General features: G+C 38.3%; 1 protein-coding gene across 2 annotated transcripts in view; it reads left to right on the plus strand.

Annotated features, from left to right (window-relative positions):
* Positions 1–468: 468 nt before the first annotated feature.
* Positions 469–25052, plus strand: part of PRKD1 (protein kinase D1) — a 145288-nt gene continuing 120704 nt past the window's right edge. For both annotated transcript variants that reach the window (XM_082317007.1, XM_082317008.1), the window contains exon 1: positions 469–805. In XM_082317007.1, coding sequence (XP_082173133.1) covers positions 617–805 — 189 coding nt within the window. In that variant the 5' untranslated portion in view covers positions 469–616. The remainder of the gene's footprint in view (positions 806–25052) is intronic.

Genomic DNA, 25052 nt, shown 5'->3' on the forward strand with positions numbered 1-25052 from the left:
GGACCGGGCGAGGCGGGATGAAGGCGGCTTTGAGGTACTGCCCAACGGGGGTGACGGGGGACGGGGAGGCTCTCCTCTCCCCAGCCCACTGACCGGGCCGGGTGGGGAGACCAGAGACGGCTGAGGCGAAGCCCCGCCGCGGGGGAACCAGCCAGCCCCGCGTGGGCTGGGCAGCCCGGGGGCCGCGGCGCCGAGGTCGGCCCCTGCCGCCTGTCGGGACGCGTCCGCCGTTTGGTGGCGGCGCGGCGCGGCGCGGCGCGGCGCGGCCCGGCCCAGCTGGGCGGCGGGCCCGTCCCGGCGGAGGGCGCGGCCCGCCCCGCCCCCGCACAGCGCCAACAGCCGGAGCGGCGGCACCACCTCGGCGGCGCTGGGCCGGGCTCCCCCCTCGCCTTGCGCGTCTCTCTCGCCGCCTTTTCCTGTCTGCATCCTCCCCGGTCCTCCGCCCCCCCCTCGCCATTTTCGCCCGGGAGGAGCTCGGCGGGACTTCCCTGAAACTTTGCGGGGGCACTTGCCCGTCGTCTCCTGGGCGGCCGCAAACTTTTCGCCCCGGCGCCCGCCTTTCCCCCTCCGTCCCTGACCCCTCGGCTCCGGCGGCGCCTCCGGCGGGAAGTTTTCGATGAGCGCCCCTCCGCTGATCCGGCCGCCCAGCCCGCTGCCGCCGCCGGGGGCTGCTGCCGGCGGCGGCGTCGCCTTCCACCTCCAGATCGGGCTGAGCCGGGAGCCGGTGCTGCTGCTGCAGGACTCCTCGGGGGAGTTCAGCCTCGCCCACGTCCGGGAAATGGCTTGCTCCATCGTCGACCAGAAGGTAAGAAGAACGCCCCCAACCGAGCCCCCTCCCGCCGCCCCCCGGACCCGCTGCCCGCGGGCGCTGTTGGTGGCTGTGAACTTTCCTCTCTCCGGCCTCCCGGCGGCTCGGCCCGGGGCTAACGAGACCGATCGCAACTTTCCTGCGCCTCTCCTCCTCTGCCGCCGGCCCGGCTTCCCTCACCCCGGCCCCCGGCTCTTCCTCTGCCGCCCCCCCCGGCCCCGGTGCCGAGGAGGCTCCGTGTGGGATGCTCGCATGCGAGCTTGACTTTTATTTTGTTGGCAGTGGATGCAATTAGCTGTACTAATAGCTGTTCTTAAAAATAAACCCCAGCCGGATCTATCTGCCTGCTTTTTAATGCTGCGGAAGGAGGCGGGGAGGCAGAAACCTGTCAGCTGTGATGGCAGCGCGGCGCCCTGGGGCAGTTTGCGCGTTGTCCCGGCCTCTGCTGGGAGAGGAAACTTTCCACTAAAAAAAAAAAAAAAAGCAAACGGCAACAAGGAAAAACCAACCCCGAGAGCCCAGGATTCAAAGCGGCGCGCAGCGCTCCGCACGCCTTCGCCCGTGCCGGGCGGCCCGGCGGAGCCGTGAGCCGGGGCCGGGGGTGACCGCAACGCCCCCGGTCCCGCCTGCCCGCGGGACGGTGGCAGGCGGCGGGGGTGGGCGCTGCGCCGGGGGAGAGGGGCCGCGGTGCCGGCTGGCGCTGGGTGCCGGCCCCGGGAGCTGGCAGGTGGCCGCGGCGCAGGAGGGGACTGAGTCAGCCTCGCTGGCAGCTGCTCCGGGCGGCGGTGGGTCACTCGGCGGGAGGGTGGGGAGCGCCGGCCGGCGGCTGCGGGGTCCCTGGGGACCAGAGGTGGCACCGCCCGCGGGGGTGGCACTCGCCGCTGCTCCGCTGAAACGGTAGCATCGCCAGGCACAGCTCACCAGGGCTCTGGTAGAATTCGCGCAACGCGCTACAATCCACCTCGCTTGCGTCTGAACCTCCCCTGTCCTTTGCCTTTTCTGATTTTTGTGTTTTAATAATCATGTTGCATACTAAAAGTTTTACGTTATCAGTGTGTGTTGTATGAAAGACCCACATAAAAGTATCATAGTGGTTGCAAAGGATAAAAAAAAAAAAAAGACTAAATATTCGGGATGGTTATAATGGAAAAAGTTGGTCTTTTTTCCCCCCTTGTTTTTACTGAGGTAAAATAATTGCAGGCAGGGATTTTTTTTTTTTTTAAAGTTGATAGCTTTGCCTTATGTCTGTTTGTAGATCCCATCAATCCGAACTTCACTAAATAGCGGAATTTCTGGTTTTTTTGATGAGCACCTAATGAAGTGTTTGCAAAAAAGTTTGAAATACACATCTTCATTGCTAAATTTTGTATTTTTCTTAGTTTAAGAAATGGTTACCTGCTTTATTAAATTCAGTTCTGAGGAAAGGTGTACCCTTTTGTTATTACCGTATTTGCTTTCAATGTAGGCCAAAACTTGATACTTGGTCATATATATATGTCAGAAACAAATACTTTTAATATTTCACCATTCATAAGTTATTGTGCTAGCAATAATGAAAAGTTAAGATTGGTGCATGCATTGTTTATATTTTTGTGCTCGAGTAGCTTATTAATTCCATGGGTTTACTATAAACTTGAGTCTAATCCTAATTTCCTAACAATGTACCATTGTCTAAAGAAAACTAAATGTGTTGGCTTGTGCTCAAAGAGTCAGACTTATTTAAGTCTTACTTATTTAATACTTATTTAAGTAAGTACTGACATAAAAATTTTGAACACTTTTAATTTGTTGCAGTTTCCTGACTACATAAGAGAGAATCATTTAGCTGCTTCTTTACAGAGCACACTTGAATGAGGAACTGTCTTCTAGTCACCGTTTCTCAGAGCCCAAATGTCTGCTTTTCCAAGGCTGTCGAGAAGGAAGTGGCTGAAAGAAGGGGAAAACTGGAAGACAGACAGGCTTTGTGTTTTTTTCTTTTCTTTTCTTTTCTTTTTTTTTTTTTTTTCTCCCCAGGTGGTGGCCTCTACCTCCTCCACTCTGTGGATTTATTTGTGTGTTATTTAGTCCTCAGAATCTCTGTTTTAAGCTTAAGCCTGCAAGTATGTCTGTATACATGACTTCACTAACACACATCGTTTCACTAAACATGGCGGGATAGTTTGCATATACAAAGTTATTTGGCATACTGGTAGAGACCCTCTTCAAAAAAATTACGTAGTATCTGGAACTGTTGTGAGGTAACTTTTTCTGTGTTGTAGGTTCATGATTTTTCTCTTTTTCTTAAATGATTTGAAGCATTGCTTACTCTTGATTTTATGAGAAAGATGTATTTTGCTTATCATAATGAAGCAGGAGACTATACTTTAAAGAATATTTTAGTGAAATCTCACACTGTTTTCAAGTTTCTTTGGGCCTGTAAAGTAGTGGCCTACCAGGTAATAGTTTTCTCCCAAAGTCTCTGGTCTGGATTGTTTAAGCAGTATATAAGGATGATAAAATGTGATTATTTTTTTTTTTTTTTTTTTTTCTGTGATGTTAGACTGCTGAAATCAACTCTGTCTATCTGGTGTGCTGTTAAATATTTAAGCAGTCCTCTTGTACACAACTTTATTTTTAGGATTGTGCTGAATTCTCTTCAGTGTTAGTGTCAGATGATCTGTTTATAGAAAGCCTCTTCCATGGTAATGTGGGTATACCTGAGTCAAGACATTTATGACCCTTATTCTGCACGGTGTTATACACCAACTTAATTTAGTGCTACTCAAAATTTATGCTAAATTGACCTAAGCTTCTCAGAGTGTGCAGGGTGGAGCGTACACAGGCCTGAGTAGGATGTTAATGTAGACGGGATGTGTGTGTATATGTATTTATGTATGCATGTGTGTACATATGTATAAAACCACCATATTTCTAATCTTTATATGGTGGTTTTATACATAAATAATATAGAATATACATGTGCATGCATGTATATAAAACTGTTATTGCTATGTATAATTTAGAAGTTTATATTTTGATATAAACATGTACTTGCATATATTTATGCTAGTGGACTTTAAACAGCATCTGAAGTGCAAAGGTTAGGTTTTCTAATTTTTGGTAGGGAGTATAATTACATTAATAATCTAATGTATATGATGTGAAAAAAGGAATGAGCAAAGTGTGTCTTTTTCTCCATGGTCCATGAGAGGCATTCTTTCAGGAATTTCATCCTGAGATAGTTGTATGGACACTTTCTTAACAAATCTGAAGATGAAATGGTACATACCAGTTTCAGACATAAATTCAAGCACATTTAAATCTGTTAAGAACTGCTCTGAAGACAACGAAATTTGGTTCCTTTGAGTTTGTGTGTTTTGTTTGTCTTTCTTAGAACCAGTGACATGAAAACTTGAGACTTGTTCAGGTGGAGTTACTTTTTCTTCAGTTGAAATGGAATTTTAGCATTTAAATGATGATGTGGTTGACAAGAAATGAGGATCAACTGCAAAATGTGTGTCAGTGTTTGACTTCTAGGCTGACTCCCCCACAAGAACAGTGGGAGGATATTGTAAAATACAGTCTTTGTTTTGTGAAGATAAATAGTTTGAATTATTGCCCGTTTTGGGTTAGCTGCACACAATAGAACCACTTCCATAGGGCAAAAGTGTAATACGAAGCAGACTAAGTAGGAACGTGGCGTATTTTTAATTGTCTGGAATGATCATGTTACCAAAGACTTTTTCTTTTCACTAGTAAAAGATAAAGGAGGGAATCTTTATACAATTTTTTATACAAATTCATACAGTTTTAATGCAAAGGGGAAACTAGTTATTATTTATATTTTATGTTTGTTGAAATTCTTTGTCATTGTTATACCTCACATATGAGGTGTTGGGCTACTGTAGTGGCATTGTCAAGTTTTGAAAACTTTGAGTTCTCAAGTAAATATTTGATGCAACATTATTTGACTTCAGAATGGGTTTTATAAAATAGCCCTTAGGTCAGCTGCTAAGATCAGATGTTGGTTAGGCCTCTGCATTTGAAGGCAGAGAAGTTGCAAGGAATAGGAAACACAAACAACAAATACAAGAAACAAAATTTGATCTTCACAGGCCGTGGTGTAGTTCAGACTGATTTATAAAAGTAGTGTTGTAGATGGTTTACTGGTTTGGATAATTCTGAAATTTCACACTAGGAAAAAAAAATTAATAAACACAAAGCAGGCCATTTCAGGAAGGGGACAGGACAAAAAGAAAAGTAATAAAAAGGTGGTTCAAGTGGCATACTGCAGCTGAAATATTGTGCCCAGATTCATCTTTATGTAAAGTATTCAGTCTTAAATTAGGAAAATTGTCACAAATGAGACCAGGAGCCTTTTTAAAATATTATTGTACCTAATCTGTCTCCGAGAATCAAACCAAACACGTTCAGGAACAGGTATGCATCCACTTGTGCTTCTGGTTGAAATCTAACTTATTCTTAAATAAATAGAATAGGAAAACAAAAATAAGCTTAGTTTTGTTTTCTCAGGCTGGAATCTCTAAACCTGTGGTCTGAGTGAAGAAGGGAGTTTTTCTAAAGGTTGACATGAAAATATGTTTAACCCTTTCTGCAAGGGTTTAAAGCAGCCATGGAAAACATGTGGGGTTTGTTTATATGGATGATGTACTCCCCCCCCCCCCCCCCCCCCCAGTCTACAAACGCTCCTAAAATAAGCAAGAGCGTGGTGGTAATGAAAGAATTTCCTCTGGAGTGAGACAGGGACTCAGGGTGAATAGTATACTAGAAAGAAAGGTTTTTAGCCTCAGGATAAACAAGAGAAACTGTGACAGGTTTTTACCACAGTGACCAAAACTCATATACCTTCAATCAGACACATGGGTGTAGGTATTTCATATATTCACTGCATTTTTGGCTGTAGTCACTGCCTTCATATGTTCTGGATAAGTTAGTACAGATGTGCTGTTTATCTGTTAAAGTTACATTCTCATGGAGTCTTTAACTGGTGTACACCATTAACAAAATGTTAAACTTTCTTCCCTGAAGTGAGTGTTTCTCTGCATGGAATGCTTCTTTGTGCTTGTGTTGTGAAAACACCAAGTTGTTAAATTTCGTTTGAGGAATGCAAGGTGCCTTGTCATGCATATAAACATATTCCAAAGTGAAAGTACTTTTCCAATAATCTCACCCTTATAAACGCCAGTGAGACTTTTGATGTTTACTGTTTAATCTTTTATTGACTTTACATAATTATTCTCCACCCTGGAAACTGTAAGTCAGTGTATGTAACAGTAGTTTGTAGATTAGTTAAAATTACTTTTGGAGCATGTGTGAGAAAACGCTAGGAAAAGCATAACTTTGATGAAAGGAAGTCAGTTTGAATTTGTTTAAAGAAACTGTGGGGTTTTTAAGAAATGCTAACTTTGTTATCTATCCTGTCAGTGATCCAGATGAGGAAAATCGGTCTAATGCCACAAACTTATCTACAGCATTTGAGAAATTCCTTACTAAAGATTAAAGGCTATCAAATGAATTCTCACAGAATAAGAAATAAGATGGAGCTTTGGATAGAGGACAGGCTTGTAACCAAAGCAGTTGACATTTTAATTTTTAAAGGAATTATAAAAGGAGTCTTGTGTTGATCTTCTGTTAGTCCTGCTGATGGTTCCACCAGGAAATACATAATTTCCATAATGCTTATTCATCTTCTACTTTTTAAAAATCATTTGTATGACGTGCTCAGTGAATTTGCAATACCTGACATCTAACTGTCTGTCTGAAACAAGACTTACTGGGCATAAACCACAAGGATGATCTGGGAACGCGCAGTAAGCCCAGTGTGTTGCGAAGGTGCAGTGGGTTTACTGGTTGTACGCAGGTGATTTGTGCTGTGGCTTGTGTGTGAAACACCTAGTATGTGTGAAATCTGTGTATGGATTTGTGCAGACTTTGTCCACAGGTATTTTCCCATGATTTCTGGAAATCCCTCACAAAAGTCCAAAACTATTGGCTCTTCTTATCTAGATTTTTTTTTTTTTTTTTATGTTTGGAGAAATCTGGCTGTGTGGTTACCATGTGTATTATACCGTGGTTACCTGCAAGGAAACAAGCATGCTTCTTGAAGTCTATGTATTGTTACTTTGGTTTCTTATTTTTACTGTATTTTGTATATGAAACTATTTTGATTAAAAACTTTTGCCAAATGTATGTTTGGTGGTGTTTTTTTTGTTGTTGTTTTTTTTTTTTTTTTGTGACTCTACGCTAGCAATTATTTTAAGGACATCTTATGAAATTAAAAATTACAAATGATAAAGACAAATTAAGTACAGTGAGACCGAGTGTTGTCTATCTCAAGTAACCTGTGATAAGCACGTGTATTGTTTGTAGGGTTTTTAAATTATTTTTGTACAATGCTATAGGCCATCACGAACTTCTTGACTTTGCCCTCTGGTTGACATCAGACCAGTTTATGTTGACATTATGTAATATGGCTGCAGTTATACAGATGCAGTTATGTATATAAATTAAATCTCTCTCCCAAGTGATTATCCAAAGTGTAGGTGAATTCATTTTAGCTGCTCAGTGCAGATTTCTAAATGCTCTGCACCTGTTAGGAAACGTTTTGCTTCTGCCTCTATGTTCAGAAGTGTGTGCCACAGGTTGATCTATTCTCTAGAAATATTTGATTAATCCTCCCCATACAACAGTGTTGCTGTCTATGTGTCTTTAGTCAGTGCTAGCAATTGACTTGTATTTGGCTCTTGCTGCTTGGAGGAGTTCTCTTTTCAAATTGTTTTCTACTGTAGCTACTGTATGCTTCTTGCATAATGTCAAGTTGTCAGTTTTGGGATAGATTAGAAATCTGCCTTAGGGTGTGTTCCAGTAAAATACTCATTTAATTTTTCAGTGTCAGACTTCAGTGTCTCTTACACAGGGTTGGTTGTAGAGGTTCTGCTAGAAAGGCTACCTGAATTTTGTTATCATGTCTCCTTAACTCCAAGAGAATGTGGGTTACATGAGAATTAAAAAAATAAAAAAAAAATCACCATTTTGTTGAGATACCTTTTACCCCAGCCTTGACAGTGATTTTCTTTCGATACGTGTTATGTTCATTGTGCTTTACTACTTTGTGAGAGGAGACTTTTGATGCAATAATGCCTTTCTGTGCTTGGCTGGTGGGGCCCTCACTGGAGTAAGCTGGGATGCCCAGCATAAACTTCTCAGTGCTCTACCTGGACATCACCTTTGTTTACATTCTCCTGGCTTGTGGCGTCCCTATGAAAGTCCAGGATTTTGCAGGTCAAACCAGATTTTTTTTCACAGGATTTCAACTTTCTTCTTCCTCATACAAGACTTGTAGTAGTGCTAAATGATCTCTTGCTTTTTGGGACTATTCTTTCCTTTTAAATATTTCTGTCCATGTAACAGTCTAAGATGATGACAGACTTGATGTCACTCAAAAACTGTGTATAAGATTAAAATAACTTCTACATATCTGTCTTTGAACTTTTAAAGTATAAAACTGTGAATTATGCACTTCAAGTCAGCTACTTCATGAAGCAGAGTTTTGCTTTCTAAATCCTCTTCTAGTTTTATCCGCTGGAACAACGTGTGAAGGTTAGAAAGGCAGTGTAGTGTATCACACTATAATGTAGAGGTAATAGTGTGGACATATTACAGTGATATATGTATAGACATAAAGTTAGACATAAATTTCAGTGTATATCACTGCCTTTTACTTTCTCTTCCTCCATGTATTTGTGGGTTCCTTTTGCTCGTTCCTTGTAATTCTGTTTTCTTCTTCAGCTGAGGAAAACTTGGTGAAGAGGTAAGCTTTCACTTCTCCCACCATGCAAAATGTATAATGCTGTTGTGATTGACTCTCTTACACAGCCATGACCTGCTGTGTGTGCCTCTTCTGCAGTCAGAATCAGCTCAGAAACAGTGTTATGACATTAAAGCTAGAACATAGTTGGTTATTTTGATCAAAATTTATTGAATACCAATTTTTATTCTTTTCTAAAAAAGTAAGAAATGTGAATGTGCTTCATCTAGTCTGGATCTTGGCTGTTTCCTAAGAAAAGAAGCATTTAGAGGCTTTTATTAGCGGTTGGCATAAAAAGGTCTTTCCAATGTAATTTTAAGCACAAGGTGTACGAAGGTCTACAAAGAGAAGCTGCAAACCATGACCACAGTTGCCAGCTCTAAACCTGTATCTTGTACACTTCAGAAGAACCGTGTCTGAACATATCCTGTGCAGTCTGAAAGCATGTTCTGTTTCTTCTCTCTTCAAGTTATAAAAAAAAAAAAAAAAAAAGGAATCAACCTTGAGAAATTTTTTTTTTTTTTTCTTTCTCAAGTGTTAGAAATAGTTTTTGTTAGCATCTTGTCAGTTGCAAAAGCACCGACAAGACACAGCTGGGACTGGGAGCAACATTCTGGCTAGGAGGCAATTTGCCTAAAAGATGCTTGTCCTTAAAAGCAGCGACTTTGATAGTGCTTTATCTTTTTCCTACCACCTGAGAAATCCTTTTACATAAAAATAGAAATTACTAATGTATGTGGACCACAATGGTGAAGTGTACCACGGGCTCTCTCTTTGTAGCACCATAAATTATGTAATGTAGGTCCTTATGTAATGTATGGATGCTAGGCTAGGGTCTGTATTCAGACTGAAACAGTCCTGCAAGCCCCACAGATCCTTGGGCCACAAAGGATTGTTTATGTGATTTAAACTTATTAAATTGTGGTTTTGATCCATGGGATGGGGTGAAGGAAACCCCACTGATAAGGAGGACAGTGATCAACACTGTTTTCAGTCTAGCTGTAATAACTCTTCCATTTTGCTCTGGAGTTCGGTCCCCCTCTGCATCAGCTTTAAAGGGTTGCATTACAGGTTTGCTGTCTGTTTACATGACGTGACTTTAGGTGTGCTAATGTTGTAAGTGCTGAACTTATCTGTCTGAGTATTTCATATTGCCACCCAAAATCAACTACATCTAGGAAAGTGGGAAAATTGTACACTAAAATCATAAAATGCAACCTTTCAGATATTTGCAATATGTGGGAACTTGTGCATTTGTTCTGGTACATTTATTATACCTCTAAAAAGAAGAGATGCAGCAAAATATGGAGAATATGAGTGGGAGTCTGTCCCGTTCCAAAGCCACATAGTTTTCACTGCGTTTTTTCCCAAAGAGTTGGCTGTCCTACACAAAAAAATTGGGGGGGGGGGGGGGGGGGGTAAGAAATGGAGTGAAAGTTGAAACAATCTGGTAAAAGCCTGTGTGTGTGTTTGTGTGTGGGGTATTAGATTAAGGGAGAGGATGTCTTGATTCTAGACTCTGTTTTTATCCTCATTTCCCAAGGAAAATTAAACTTTGCTGTCTGTATGTTATCCTTCTCATATAACAGTATGTCTGCTGGCCTGTTTGTCACAAGAACCTTGATAAGTCATTGTAGCAGAAAGAGTTCAGGTAACCAGCTAACAGATTGTTAGGCAGAAAATACGGTAGAATCAAACAATTTGGAAAGTAAATATTTGTGCTCTACATCTAGAAACATCTCTAGTCTATCTTCAGTCTGTGTTTATGGTCATGCTTTTTGTTCTGATCTTGGCCCGGAGAATCTAGGTTAAATGATCATCCAATGTAAACCTCCTCTTTCTTCCGTCCGTTTGATTTCTTTCATTTGGCAACTGTCACAGAACCGAGGAGGTTCTGAGCTGCATTCTGGTGCTGAATTTGTTCTTGATGTGAACTAAGCAAGTTCTTTAAGTGGAGTTACGAAGGTGATGGAGCCAAACTCTTCTAGCTGGTGACAGAGGGTGAAACAAAGAGCAGTAACTGCAAATTATGATTTGAAAGAGATTCCGATTGGACACTAGGAAAAACTTCTTTGCTAGGAGAGTAATGCAGTACTGGAACAGGTACCCAGAAAGGTGATGGAAACTTCATACTTTGTTTTTGGACTTGGGTAAACAAAACCTTGTGTTGGAGATAGGCAGTCTGTAAGTGAAAAGTCAGACTAGATAACTTCCAGAGGTTCTGATGTTTCTGTGATTCTCAGAGGATGCAGTTTGGCATGATTAAGCTAATATTCAAGTTAAAGTAGTGGCATTGCCCTGTAGGACACAGCTAAAATTAGTTCAGGAGTTGACACAACCTATATATGGATTTAATCAATCCATGTTTTTCCTCTTCATGCTTTGTGTTACACCTGTAGCCTCTTGTTCGTCTCTGGAAAAAAACTTAAAATCATTAATCTTGATAATAGTATGCTTATAAAAGGCATTAACCGTATCTTTGAGAATGTAACTATTAAGGTGGCACATTGAAGTAGTCACCATGATGCTTTGTATGAGATCACCTGGTGTATTTAAAGAGAGGACTGTAAAGCAAAAAGAGTGGTTATCGGATAGTTAAATATACCTACAAAAGATGAGGTAGAAAACAGCTGGAAAAGCTATTTCTAACAGTGCTTTTAAATTCTTCATGCTTATGTGTGTACATTTGTTGCATTAATGCCTAATAGAGATTAAGCAGCCTGGGTTATGATAGAGCCTTATTATATGTTATGTTGTGTACGGGGAAGAAGTACCTGCCTTCAGTACTTTGCAGTCAAGGTGTGCTGGGCAGCTGGTTATTACACTGTATTGTAAACCACGTGGAACGATATCTCAGCATTAAAACCCGCAGTTTATCAGCAGTATCTTTGAAGAAAACCATATGAGAAATCCATCTTAGGTTGTGGGCAAAAGCACAAAAGTTCCTCATGGAAACCTGTGGTTAGCAAAAATGGTTAGTAAAAACCACTAGCCCTTTCAATATGAAATAAAGACCTCAAATCTTATGGATTAGAAATAAAAAAAATGTTCTGTAGGGGAGGGGCCTGCTGAGTTATCTATGCTTGTGGAATGGTGAAGGGTCAGTCTGTGCAGAGATGAAAGGAAGGAATGATAAAATGAAATACTACACCCATCTGCTGCAAAGATTGTTTTAAGTGGAACAATGTGTAATTTTTCAAGGAAGGAAGACTATATACTGCCTGAGAAGTGAGCTGATGAGGACATGCTTGATTTATATGTCTTCACAGTGAGGACATGTGCATGTTAGAGATGTTCTACAGGAAAAATGATGCATTATTTAGACCCCAGCTTGCTGTTAGGGCTTAGAGGGAAGGCCAAGGTTAAGGCAAAGCTAAAGTTAATGTTTGTTGTATTACTTCTTGTTTTCCCTCCCTCTTTGCTCATTTTTCCTATGCTTCTTAACAGGCTCTTATCAAATGGTCACATTATGTAATTTAGCCATCTAAAGTTAATATCCTGGACTGATAGACAGCCATTGAGTAAACTAAGGGCATATAGTCTAAGCTAAAATTTTGCTGCTGATTGTTCAACATATCTTAATATGCAATGCATGTTCATAATTGTATGTGCAATTGTATGCTTAAATTTTAAGAATGTTAACATTTTGGTGACAGTTCAGAGTACTGTATGGCTTGTATAATGTTTTGTACTGTGGTCACATAATTTTGTTAAATACCTTGGTTTACCCAGAAGTAAGTGCTTTACATTGTTACAAAAGGAAAAAAAAGATTTGTGGCAGTTTTACTGACAGTTTGGCAGGTTTCACTTTTTTTGGGGTGTAACCTAGATTAGAGAATAAGGATGAAATCCCCTTTGAAGACTAAAGTGTGAGACAAGAATTTCTAAACTTTCAAAGCTACTGAAAATCAGACCTGTTTGTTCAAAGATGGCCTAAGAACAAAAAACTTTACATGGTCAGTTTAAAAGGTTGGCAAATGTCTGCTTACTTATTTGAGAGGTAAATAATCAATATGTAAAAACTTGCTAGAATGTATTTGGAGATGCCTCAGGAAAAGATCTGAAGGAAAAAACTCCTTCATGGGTCTCGCTAAAACACTGGGTGTATCTCATACATTGCTGATGAGTGAAGCTGCATCGTTTACCTTTAATTTAGGAAGCATATTTTTTCTGTTAAGAAATCAATTTTTAAGTAATAATGTCACCATTTTTCCCCCCTCTATTTAGCAATACAAGAGAGAGGTTTTGAAAACAACAAAAATCATTATATAACAAGAGAGAGGCTATTGTTGTTATTTGATTCCAAAGTTGGCATTCAGATCCTCACGAATTAAATGATCAACCAGCTCTGCAACAATTTGAAAGTACATGAAGCTTTAAATTAGAATAATTTGTATTTTATTCTTTCTCTAGACATATAAAGAATTGCTTATGTATGTGAATGTAGCATTATGAGAGAACTTTTGCATTCTCTACACACACGTTATTTTGTCTGTATTGAGGAAATAATTTTTTTGTATTAGAATTATAAATGTAAGTTAACGTTTTGAAGTTTGCATCTTCAGGTATATTGAAATGCATTACTGTGCTGGCTTTACAAACTTTGGTAGTAAGGGATACAGAAAATGCTGAATCTGGGAAACGTGTATTTGATCTGACTTCTCTGACTTCTGCTGGCCATGGATGCCACTGAACAAGTCACTTCCTTCCCTACCATATTAGTTTCCTTTTCTGAATGGCATATTGATACTGAGGAGGACTAAATACTAATAAAGCAGGATTTTGGTTATGAGTAATCTTAACAGAATTGTTTACTCTGTGTAAAATATCTAAGAATTTCATATGTAGAAGTTTATAAATAAGTGGTTTTTGATAAATCTTAGAATTTACAGGGCAAAGATGTGTGTATACAACCAGAAATATTGATGAATATTTATGTAATATATCCTTAGAATGTTTCTAAGATGATAGGATATTATGATTGTTATTACATAGATACTTGTTAGTTGAAAATAATTAAAAAGGATTACAATGAATTATAGTAGTATTAACTACAATGTATACTGAGGATTGGTTTTAAATTGTATGAGAAATTTTTATGGAGTGTAAAATATGCTTCTAGATATCTTTCTGACCATGAAAATCTTGTTAGAATTCTTTGAATGAATTCTTGGTTTGAATACTCATATTTTGTGTGCTAATCCTGCAGTTGTTTCTTCTGGTACAAAGAAGTTGCCCTTTGTTCCAGTATATTGTTAAATTTTTCTGATTTGTAATTTCTTAGTATTCTTCTCCAGTAATTTCCACAGACAGAGATGTACTGTGGAAGGGACTACTTTTCTTATGCATTTTCTTGTAAGATAGAAAAATGTAACTAAAATGTCAATGGAAAGCAAATGTCAACAAAGTATATCATACCCCTTTCAACAAAAGAAAAGATTAATCATTTCTATTATTGATAAAATTTTTTATGTATAGAACCTTTGAAATTACACTGTTACTGGATGTTTTTGAAACCTTTTTTCTTTCTTCTTGTGGTTATATCAGAATATGGATATAGAAATTTGTGTTTCAGGTGTTTCTCAGCATGAAAGTATGAAAATATGTCAGTTTGCAGGAAAAATCAAGGTGCTTTCACATAACTTCTTGGATTTTTTTTGAAACATATTTTAACACATAATCAAATTTTCTTTTTTATGCTTATGTAGAAAAATAAGACTTTTTTCCTTACTTCCCCCCCTTATTTCTTTCTTTCTTTCCTCTTTGTTTAAAAACAAACAAACAAACAACCTTCAAATTAATGCTAATTTTAAGGAGAGATTTTTTTTTTTTCTGAGTCTTCTTCAGCTGTTGGTGCCCTGGAAATTTCTATAGTTTTCTGATTTTAAAGGAGCCAGAAATAGCTCTTATATTATCAGAGTAAAAAGTCACTGAAGTTTTTGTATTGAAAAATACAGAAATGTCAGCATAATAAGGGTAGGTGACCTCTCTTCTTTTTGATCTTTGTTCCATGAAACATTCTGTTTTGAAGCATATGACAGGGAATATTTTATTGAAGACTTTATATCACAGAGGTTGTTTTGTTCACTGAAACAAGGAGTTTGCTATGTCTTCCCTTAAATAAGCAGGATGGGAAAAGAAGAGTAGAAATCATTATTTGCAGTGCTATTGCATTGCCAGTGAAACAAGAAAAAGTGGCCAAATCCTTTTTGTTGCAGGTTCACATTTCTTGTGACTTCAGCTGGTGTATAAGTGAGGCAGTACGTATAGCAGCTGAAACTTCACTGGAAAATTATTTTTAGCAGCCCATTATTATCAGAAGGGGGCCTTACAGTTGTAGTCATCAGAAAGATGCTGCTGTGAACTCTTAATGTTGCAGTTGACTCAGCTCTTTGGAGCTGTGCACCTTTAGTTTTCTAATTCAGAGTTTTCTAATTCATCTGAATTCAGTGTTGACTCTGCTTTAACCAGCAGGTTGGACTAGATGACCTCCCAAGGTCTGTTCCAACCTGAATGATTCTGCAGTTCCAAGGGATAAAAATTGAAACAAAGTTCTTTCCATCATTAAGTACAACTTACTTACATTTTCTGCGTAGCAGTCTGTAGTTTTGTACAATAAAATATTCTAAATTACTACTTCTTTGCAGTTTCTCAGGTGGTAATATTGGGGACCACAGCTTGCAGATTCATATTGTAATGTTTTATCTATTTTATATTGAATTTCCATCAAGTTGCAAATAGCTCCAGTTTCCCTTGTATGCTATTATGCCATTTAATCTTTCTTTTCCTTTTGGAAGTAAAGTACTATTTTTCCATAGTATTTTATGGATTTATATTTTTAAAAGAATTTATGGGTTTTTTTTAAATTATCTTTTAAACCTCCAGGGAAAGGTTGGGAATAAAATTGTTGATAAGTAAGTTATTTGTATCTTCATACTTGGGTTTCCTATAAAGATAGATAAAGAAGAAAAAAAAGTTAAAAAGAGAAATTATAATCTTCTGTTATTTGTAAAGATAATTCCATTCCCTGAGGTTACTTTAGTGTTCTCTACTGCTTACAATTTTTCTTGATATTTAAAATCTCAGCAGCAAAGACTTTTCAGTTCAGTAAGTCAGAGCTTCTGTTTAACTATAACTATATATATATATATAGTTATATATATATATATATATGGAGATATTTAATCTGGACAGTCTTTTAATCCGATTCAAACCTAATTCAGTTTTTCCATTATTTAGTGTAATAGTGATTAGAATAATTTCTCAGTATGTAAATGTTTTGGCTGTCAGAACACTTAGTTTTTCTTTTGAACTGAATATTATGTATGTAGAACTTAAGCAAGCATTTAACTTTTCCTCTATCAGGTATCTGATCCAGTTTACTGCACAGCTGCTCTGAAAGGTCAGCAGGGGAATGGGGACAAATGGCAGGCTGATAGAGTGGACCCTACGGAAAGAAACTAGATCTTGGTTTTCTAAGTCTAAGACAGAACACGAAATGTGTAGTTATCTTCTCCTGTCATTTCTGCCCCCACCCCCACTCTCTCCCTTTTGTTTTTCCTATTGGTTGGGTTCAGTTACATTTGATGGAAGACTAGAAATATCAAAAGAGAATTTAGTTCTGTTTTTTCAAAGAGACCAACATCTGGGTAGAACAAGGAGCCAAGTAACCAGGGTGCCCTGGAGCTCAGGCTTATTGCAGAGAATTCATATCGGAGACAGACACTTCAACTGGCTTAAGCATAGAAAATTTTACATCAGAATTTACAAACAATTGTGAGACAAATCCATTGGAAATCAAGCTTTATTATTACTAGGGAATGGATGCAAATCATTGTACATCCTTAGATTCTCTTTTGCCTTCTAATTTGCTCAGCAGACAAAATTAGAGGAGCTGTTTCTAGGTTCCCTAGTTACATGTAAATTCTTAAATATTGATAGAATATTAATGAGCTTTCTTAAATTAGTTATTTATTCTAAATGTCTTTCATCACACTGTCTCTCCTAGCATCTCAGGATCTGGGCTATGACTCTTACAGGCAGATCCTGACTAGACTAACTAGCATCTTTCTCACATGAGCAAGATCACTTTTCTTGTCCCTTCTCATGACAGATTGATCTTGTCATTTTTTTGTATTGTTCCAATATGCAGTTTTAGACAGAACACAATTTGTTTCTGTGTCCAAATAGATTTGGACTGTTGTGGATGTTGTGCAAAAAAAAAAAACCCCAAACCCTAAGCATGCTGAAATTAATAGGAAAACTATCAGATTTGTAAATGTTAACTAGTTGAATTCTTCTATATTTTTTCCAAGAGAGCTACTAAACCTAGTTGCAGGTAGCAGTTCCACCTAGTTGCTTAGCTTATGTGTTTTTAATAGTACAGTTTCATTTGTGTTGATGCCAAAGATGTTATTTTTTTAAGTTTTAAGAAAAATACTTTTCTTTATTTTCTTGTATACTTTATTTTAAGCAGATATCCCAGAATCACACAGAATCATTGACGTTGGACACGAGTTTTTTTTTTTTTAGCTGACATAGCATCTTTTGATATGAGATTTTTGCGATTGCTAGTTGAAGACACTTGCCAAATGGGTTATATCTGCTCTTTCATGAGGTAACAGATGATAAGATAGACACCAAGAAAAATGTCTTGTAGAATGTGGGCTTAAATAATTGATAGGATATATGAAAACAAAATTTTCATGGGGGCTTCTGTGTTAAAAAAACAAACAAACAAACAAAAAAACACCCCACCAGACAACAACCAACCTAGCACTTGACCTCTAGGAATAATTTGTTCCTAATACTTGGACATTCACAAAGAAATACCTCTGCGATAAGAAGAGGGTCTGGTTAGTAATGTGCTATACTTGAGCTCACAAAAATACCATTTTAAAAAACATGAATGTACTTTTGACTACCTAGTATATACTGATTCACACTGTAGCAACTGTCAGATGGAACTGTTCTTCTAGGGTGAGAGATGGAGAGATTTACAGTGCTGTATGAAATTGAACTTTTTTATACGATGGAATAGTTTTGATCATGCAAAATCTAACTAGGTGTAATTGGCCTATATATTGAATAAATCAAATATTTTTACAGAGTTGGTGATAGTCTCCCTGGCCCCCCAAGTCACAATCCATGAACTAACCAAATAACTGCATGCTTGGCAGGTAAATGAAACAAAGGCCAAAACTGAGATGAAATCAACTGACTTTTATAATGCTCTCAGCTGCTAAGAGAAAGTTAATAGATTCTAAAGGTACCTGTTTCCATGTAAAATTTTCATCTGTGTAATTTGGTTTTGCCAGTCTGCTGTTGCGTACGGGATTAAGATCTTTGTTTAACAAGCCTATGTGAATAAGCTAACATAATAGTTGCCCTCCAGACATGAGCCTGCATCTATTTCTTTAATGATTCTTTTGGAAGTGGAGTTAGATGTCAAGAAGTGGTTTTTAGAGAAGCAGTATCAGTTTTCCTACCATTATTCTTGATCTTTTCAAAATTTATGTGTTCATTCATATTCAGCATGTACCCCTGACTCCTTTTCTGAAGAAGTGCTAGTTAACCAGTTGTTCTCCATGCTTAACTTTTCTCAAACTGTTTCTCCAGTAACACAGACCTGTAAAACTTCATCTTTTCTTCAAGTCACTTATCTATTTTTTTGAGATGTTTTTGAATTCTAATCCTGTCTCTTAATGCACTTGCTGTCCATTTCCGTTTCATATAGTATGAAAATTTGCTAAGAATTTTCTCTGACACACCATCTAGCTAGTCAATGAAATCATTGTCAAGAACTGGACCAAAACCAGGTCCACTTTGGAACCTGCCCTTCCTGGCCTTCTTCGACATGTCCTTGCTTTCTGACAGTGCTAAGTATTCCATTTGGGTCGAGTTACCCAATCAGTTTTGTTTCCGTTTTAAGACCATTTCAGATAAGTAATGTCAAATTTGCTTCTAAGAATGTCATGTCAAACAGTATTCAAAGACATGTCAAAGTTAAAGTACATGGCTTCTGCTGCTTCCCCTTTAACTTTACAGCTCACATTATCCTATCAGAGAGGTTAGATTTGATTTGCAATAATTTGTTCTTACCATACATAAATTGTTTGCCGTCTAACTCCTGTCTGTCTTCTGGGTTCATATAAGTAATCTGATAATTAAGAGCCAGTACTTTTAGGATTAAAGTTTGGCTGACCAGTCTGTAATTCCCTGATTCCTCTCTTTTCCCCTGATTTTTCTATCTAATGGTTTTTCATTAAGTCCTACCTTACTGCATTCATCCATGAGTTTTCAAATGCAATTGCCAAGGGTACTAAAATTGCTTTGAATTGTTTTATAAAATGTTGGATTAAGTTCTTCAGAGTTGTCCTTTTTTGAAAACATCTACTTTGCATGAGTACTCCAATTTTTCTCCCGCCTGTGTTAGTCATCTTTGTTTTGGTGATGTTTTTTAATGAAGCTTGATGAAGAGAAACATTTGAAAATTTAGCCTTTTTGATATCACTGATCTCTCTGCAGAGTAGCTGGCAAACTTTCGTTATATGTCTAAGACTATACAACTGTAATCAAATTATTACTTCCTATTGCTGATCCTTTTTACTAATGCAGTGTCTTGTGCCTTTTATTTGTCCTGGCCTTACATGTTTATAGTATTGTTTTGTACTCAACCTTCTTAATTAAACTAAGTTTCCACTTTCTGAATGTCTTCTTTTTATGTTTGAGGTCAATCAAAACCACATGATTTGCCTAGTTCAGTCTTTTAGTACACTTACTGTTTTTTCTTCAGCCTGTTTAATTTTTTAATGGAACAGCAGTTTTGGGTTCCTCCTTAGTTTTTTCTCAACTCTGAGATTATTGAGGACTGTAAGGCCATTGCTTTCATTTTATTCTTTAAATTTCTATCTTCTCTGAGGAATGTGAAGTCTGTCATGCTGTAGTTGCTCTTTGCCAGAGTGCTTTTCACCTTCTCATTCTCAGTCATTTCCTTTGTATTGATTGTATTCAGAATTTGAAGAGTCTTTTACTACTTTCTTCACCTTCTAATAATGTTTACCAATGCATTCCAAGAACTTGAGGGGCAGTCTGGTGCCTTAGTGACTAGTAAAATGCAAATAGAAAGGAACCAGGACTTTATTTGTGCAGTCTGTTACAGGTCTAGGAGCATATGTTCACATTGTGTATTTATCACGTATGGGAAATTTGCACCAGGTGTTGGTCCTAGGTGTGTACCACATGTCTGTGAGTGGTGCAAAGCAGACTTCCCTACGGATTTGTGTGCATGCACAGGGAGCATATTGCTTGGGGAGCTTTGAGAAGGTACACTTTCTCTCTGGTATAGTAGGTACCTTTTGTCTGCCTTGCATGTGCAGTGCTCCTGTGCACAGCTTCAACTTTGGTTCCACTGGAGGGGAAACTGTGCTGAATGCACCAGTGATCTGTTTCAGTGTGTGCTGTGTAACTCCAAGAATGGATAGGAGACCCAGCCACTAACCTAGATGTGTCTCTGTGTCCTGCTGTACTTTTCTCAAATCCCTAAGAAATTAAAGTTCTGTGCTTTGAACTAGTCTGCTGGCTATTTAGAGGCCTGATACAGTTCATTTTTAAGAGTCACGTGAGCCATTTCACCAGCTATTTAAGTCTTAATTATGCATTAGAACATCCATGTCCTCCAGTTTATTCTCCGTACTTTGTGTATTAAGCTGTTCTGTGTGAGGTCTCCAAGTTGTCTTCCTCCTGTAATGTTCCTATGAGTAGCCATCTCTCTATCCTATTTCATACAAAGTATGTTTTGTGCCTGTTTCTGTGTTTAATCTTTACTGTGGAGTTTAGTCACTACTTCCTCATGTGTTTTTGTTTGTTTGTTTGTTTAAAAAACAAACAAACAAACAAACAAACCCAAAAAACAGAAATGAGCCAGCCACAATGAGCCATCCCTGCCTGCCACAAAGGCGGCGAATGGTATCCTCAATTGCATTAGCCAAAGCATTGCCAGCAGGTCAAGGGAGGTGATCCTCCCTCTCTACTCAGGACTGGTGAGGCCACACCTGGAGTACTGTCTCCAGTTCTGGGCTACCCAGTACAAGAGAGACATGGAGCTACTGGAGAGAGTCCAGTGAAGGGCCACTAAGATGATTAAGGGACTGGAGCATCTCTCCTATGAAGACAGGCTGAGAGATCTGGGTCTGTTCAGCCTGGAGAAGACAAGGCTCAGGGGGAATCTTATCAACGTATATAAATACCTGAAGGGAGGGTGTAAAGAAGTTAGAGCCAGGCTCTTTTCAGTGGTGCCCAGTGCCAGGACCAGAGACAATGGGCACAAACTGAATCACAGGAGGTGCCATCTGAACATCAGGAAACACTTTTTTATTGTGAGGGTGCCCGAGCACTGGCATAGGTTGCCCAGAGGGTTGTGGAGTCTCCCTCCTTGGGGATACTCAAAAGCTGTCTGGAAATGATCCTGGGCAGCTGGCTCTAGGTGGCCCTGCTTGAGCAGGGGGGTTGGACCAGATGACCTCCAGAGGACCTTCCAACCTCAACCATTCTGTGATTCTGTGAAATAAGGTAACAAAGAGGAATAGAAAATTGTGGCTTCTGCCATCCTAGTGGACTGTGTCAACTGTTGAAGTACAGTCAGAGTCCTGGAAATTTAACCATTTTGCCTGGACTCCTGTTCGGAGAATTTGGAGTGTTTCAGTGAGTGATTTCTGGCAGGTATCCACAAACTTAATGGACTAATTTGATTTATTATCATAGGATCAAAAATATTTGGACTGGCACTTGCTTGTCTGCTTGTACTGTGACTTATGCAAAGCTTACAACGTTTTTCTAAATCCTGTCAAAGAGAATTGTCCAAAAAAGAATTTTGGGCCACACTACTGAGGGACTATGCTGTTATTGTACCCAACACTGCATATTTAGTCAGCTTGTAGGACTGGCTCTGTGAATAGTACACTGATACATAGATGGAAGATAACTTCTTGCAGCTTTCAATACGTTTTGAGGTTTCTTGCCATACATGCAATATTTGAAAGTATAATTTTGAAATTAATTTATACCAATTGGAGGTATAGAAAGAATAGTTTATTAAATTAATAAACCATCTAAAAATAAACTAATACAGTAAATATTCAGCATGTAGTCTTGCCTCTCAATAACTTTATCAGTTCACAAAAATAAACGTAGCTGAAGGTGATGCCTTTTCTTCTACCTGTGGTTGCACTGCAGTAAACATTTGTAAGTGTTTTTAATGTTATATCAGGAAAGTTCTGCTTTCTATCTGAAAATTAATTTTACATATTTATGTTTGCAGAAACAATTTTGCCTTTTATTAAGTGTTTCCAGATACATACCTGGGGAAATGATTTACTAAGGACCTAATTTAGTGATTCACTAAAGATCTAATATGCGAGGAAAAATAAGAGAGGCACAAAACCCATTAACTGTCACTTATAAAAATATAAAGTCTACTTGTGCATGTTGAGTTGTATCAACCTTAAGGAAAGCATTCTGTTCTACAGCTAAAGTTTTGTCATTTCTTTGAATTTAGTCCAAGTTAAGGTTGCAGAAACGTAGGTGTCCATTTCCTGAAAAATGAAAAAGGACATTAAGTTCTGTTCCTCACTTGACATTCCTTCTCTGCTCTCTTGTCGTTGTGTAAATATTCTAGGCAACATTCTCAGTTGTTACAGTCTTACTTTTAGACTTCTTTTTTCTGTACTAGTGTGTTTGATATCTATAGTCCAATGTTTATTAAGTTTTCATTATTTGGGGTTATGTGTGATGTCAAGGATTCCTGAGTGGCGTTCAAGTACTAGCCAGGTCCAGGGCTTCCAAGTGCAAATGGGATCTGGTGCATTCAGTCCAGGAAGGCTCTGGGCAGCAGTTGCATGGAGGAAGATAAATGGTCTTTGAAGACTTCCCTGTCTAGCTGTGTTACTAAAAGTGAACAGCATATTGGCAACTGTTGTCCATGTTTTTAGGTAATGATCAACTAATTATGTTTGTTAAAAACAAGAAGGAAACAAAAAGGCATGAATACATTTATGGAAGTAAATCTTCGGGGCGGGGGGGGGGGAAGGGTTTTGGATTTCCTGGTTGAATTTTTGTTTGGAAAAAAAAAAAAAAAAAGTGTGATACTTTTGCCCTTCATGGAATATATATGTATGTGTTTGTTCTATGTCTTTAATTATGTGCCAGTTTGTAGTACATCTAGGTAAGTGAGCCACTATTTCTACAAAGACTAATTTCAGCTAGAAGCTGTAGAAACAAGAACATGATTTAGAAGGGGTTATTTGTCTTTGTGGATATGTGTTCTCTTCTGCCAGGGAAAAAAACTAAAATAGTAAATATCTCTTTTCACCACTTTACCTGTATTTATTGTCACATTTCTGTTTCCTTGTGTGCAGACTTGCTGATGTCCCAGAGTTTCAGACTCTGTTTTATCTTCTACCCACTGCTTTCTGAAACTACATTAATGTGCCTCAGCTGTCTTTGTTTCTGTCAAATCCATAACTAATGACAAAATGGTTCTTTAAAAATTAATCAGACTGTTTCTGGGGGAATGAAAGAGTGATCTGCATGTAATCACTTTATCTGGAGAGGAGAAAAATATTCAAACATGTAAATTCATAGTGTGTAAAAAAGCATAAGGCTTAGAAATGTGTACACTGCTGTATTTTGTTAAAAGTTCCTACAGCTCCTCAATTCGTTCTCCAACCCATTTTTAAAATGGATTGCTACAAGTGAATCAGATGTGACTCATAAATCTGAAGGCATCTTGGGTGTAGTTATGTTAAACTATTAAAAAATGTCTTTAAATTCAAATAATGAATTTCAAAGTGTTTATAAAATTATGTACCATCACGACTTTCAAAATTTTTGTCATTTTCCACTTTTCTTGGTCCCACTGAAAGATTTGAAAAATACATATGTATTTTCCTTTCTTACCAGCAAGCACCAGCTTGCTACTGGTAGGAGATAAATGAGTAGTTTATCTTGCATTATTTTTACTACTGAATATATGTTACAATTCTTTAAACTGTCACAACAGTCTTGCTGACCCCTTCTCTTAAGAAGAATAAAAAAAGCAGTATTTCAACCCTAGGTGACCAAGAAAAGAATCTAAAAAAATTACAGAAAAGATGAAGGTGATGAATTTTGTATTTATCCATGTGAGTTTCCACTACTTGGTTTTACATTATGGATTTGAGTGAAGTTATGGATCATCTGAAACAGTAGATTATCTTGTATGGATTATGTGGAAGTCAGTTGCAGTTTCCCAGAAGGATGTTTGAACCTTATGGAGTTTTTTCATGAAGCTTTGGCAGAATTTTTTATACTTTAACCAAACATGGAAATATGCTATTTTTGCATATTTTTGCAATGGTAATTTGTATAGACTCTATGAAGAGGTCTTTTTTAATAGATGAATGTAATTAGGACTTATCATCAGAAATCTATACATATATATAAAAATTAAAAGGTGATCCTTGCTGCCCCAAATCAAAAAGTGTAAATCAGTTTTACAAACCTGTCAGTTTCAGGACTACATGAAGACATTTGAGTGACAACTTTTAATCCATCAATAATATTCTCTGTAGGAACTATGAAGTAAACAGGATGGTTGTGGAACAATGCCTACTCAGGCAGCTTGACATCTGCATCCTAAAATTGTCAAATGTGTCTCTTGGTGATTCCAAGTGGTCTCCTTTTTCCCATCAGACAAGATTCAGAAAAGTGCAGCCATGATTTTTGCTTAACTATTTATGAAGTCTCCAACATGAATAAGGCTTGTTGGGTCAGGTTTAGCAGTAAAGCAGCAGGCGCAGAGATACTGCACATTGGAAGAGATACTGTATTTCAGTTGAAAACTAAGAATTGAATTTTCAGTATTTGTGAGGTTGCTTGTTCAAAGGTTAGAAAATCCTTCTGGTTGAAAGCAACAAGCTGGAATGGTTTTCCAGTATCTTCTGATCTAAATTGATTGGCATGACTAAAAATGTGCAGAAAATTGCCATGCTTTAATAGGACAGATTGGTCCATGTTTCAGTATATTGGACACCTTATGGTATAACAGTAGAATGTAAATTTAAGACTCTCTCATGTTATTTGTGCTTATAATGGTAAATCTTTTGAACAAAGCCCAGATACTCTGAAGTTGTCTTCAACTCTAGCATTTTGTTTTTATAATATTAGTATGCATGAATGCCTGTGAAAAAGAGCTGCAGCTGAAAGGGTGTGCTTTTGCTCATCATACACTAAACCTTATCTGGTCTTTCTTTGTCTTGTGAAATGTGGTGGGAATCTGAACTAGGGTTCTAATCATTTCTGATTGCACCCATTTTTTTTTTCTCTCTCCAATTAAAAAAAGAATGACAATTTGTGTGACCTTCTTGGGATAATACTGAAGCAGAAGCTGTGTTGTCATGA

The sequence above is a fragment of the Platalea leucorodia genome (genome assembly GCF_965183815.1).
Source record: "Platalea leucorodia genome assembly, chromosome: 7".
Taxonomy (NCBI): domain Eukaryota; kingdom Metazoa; phylum Chordata; class Aves; order Pelecaniformes; family Threskiornithidae; genus Platalea; species Platalea leucorodia.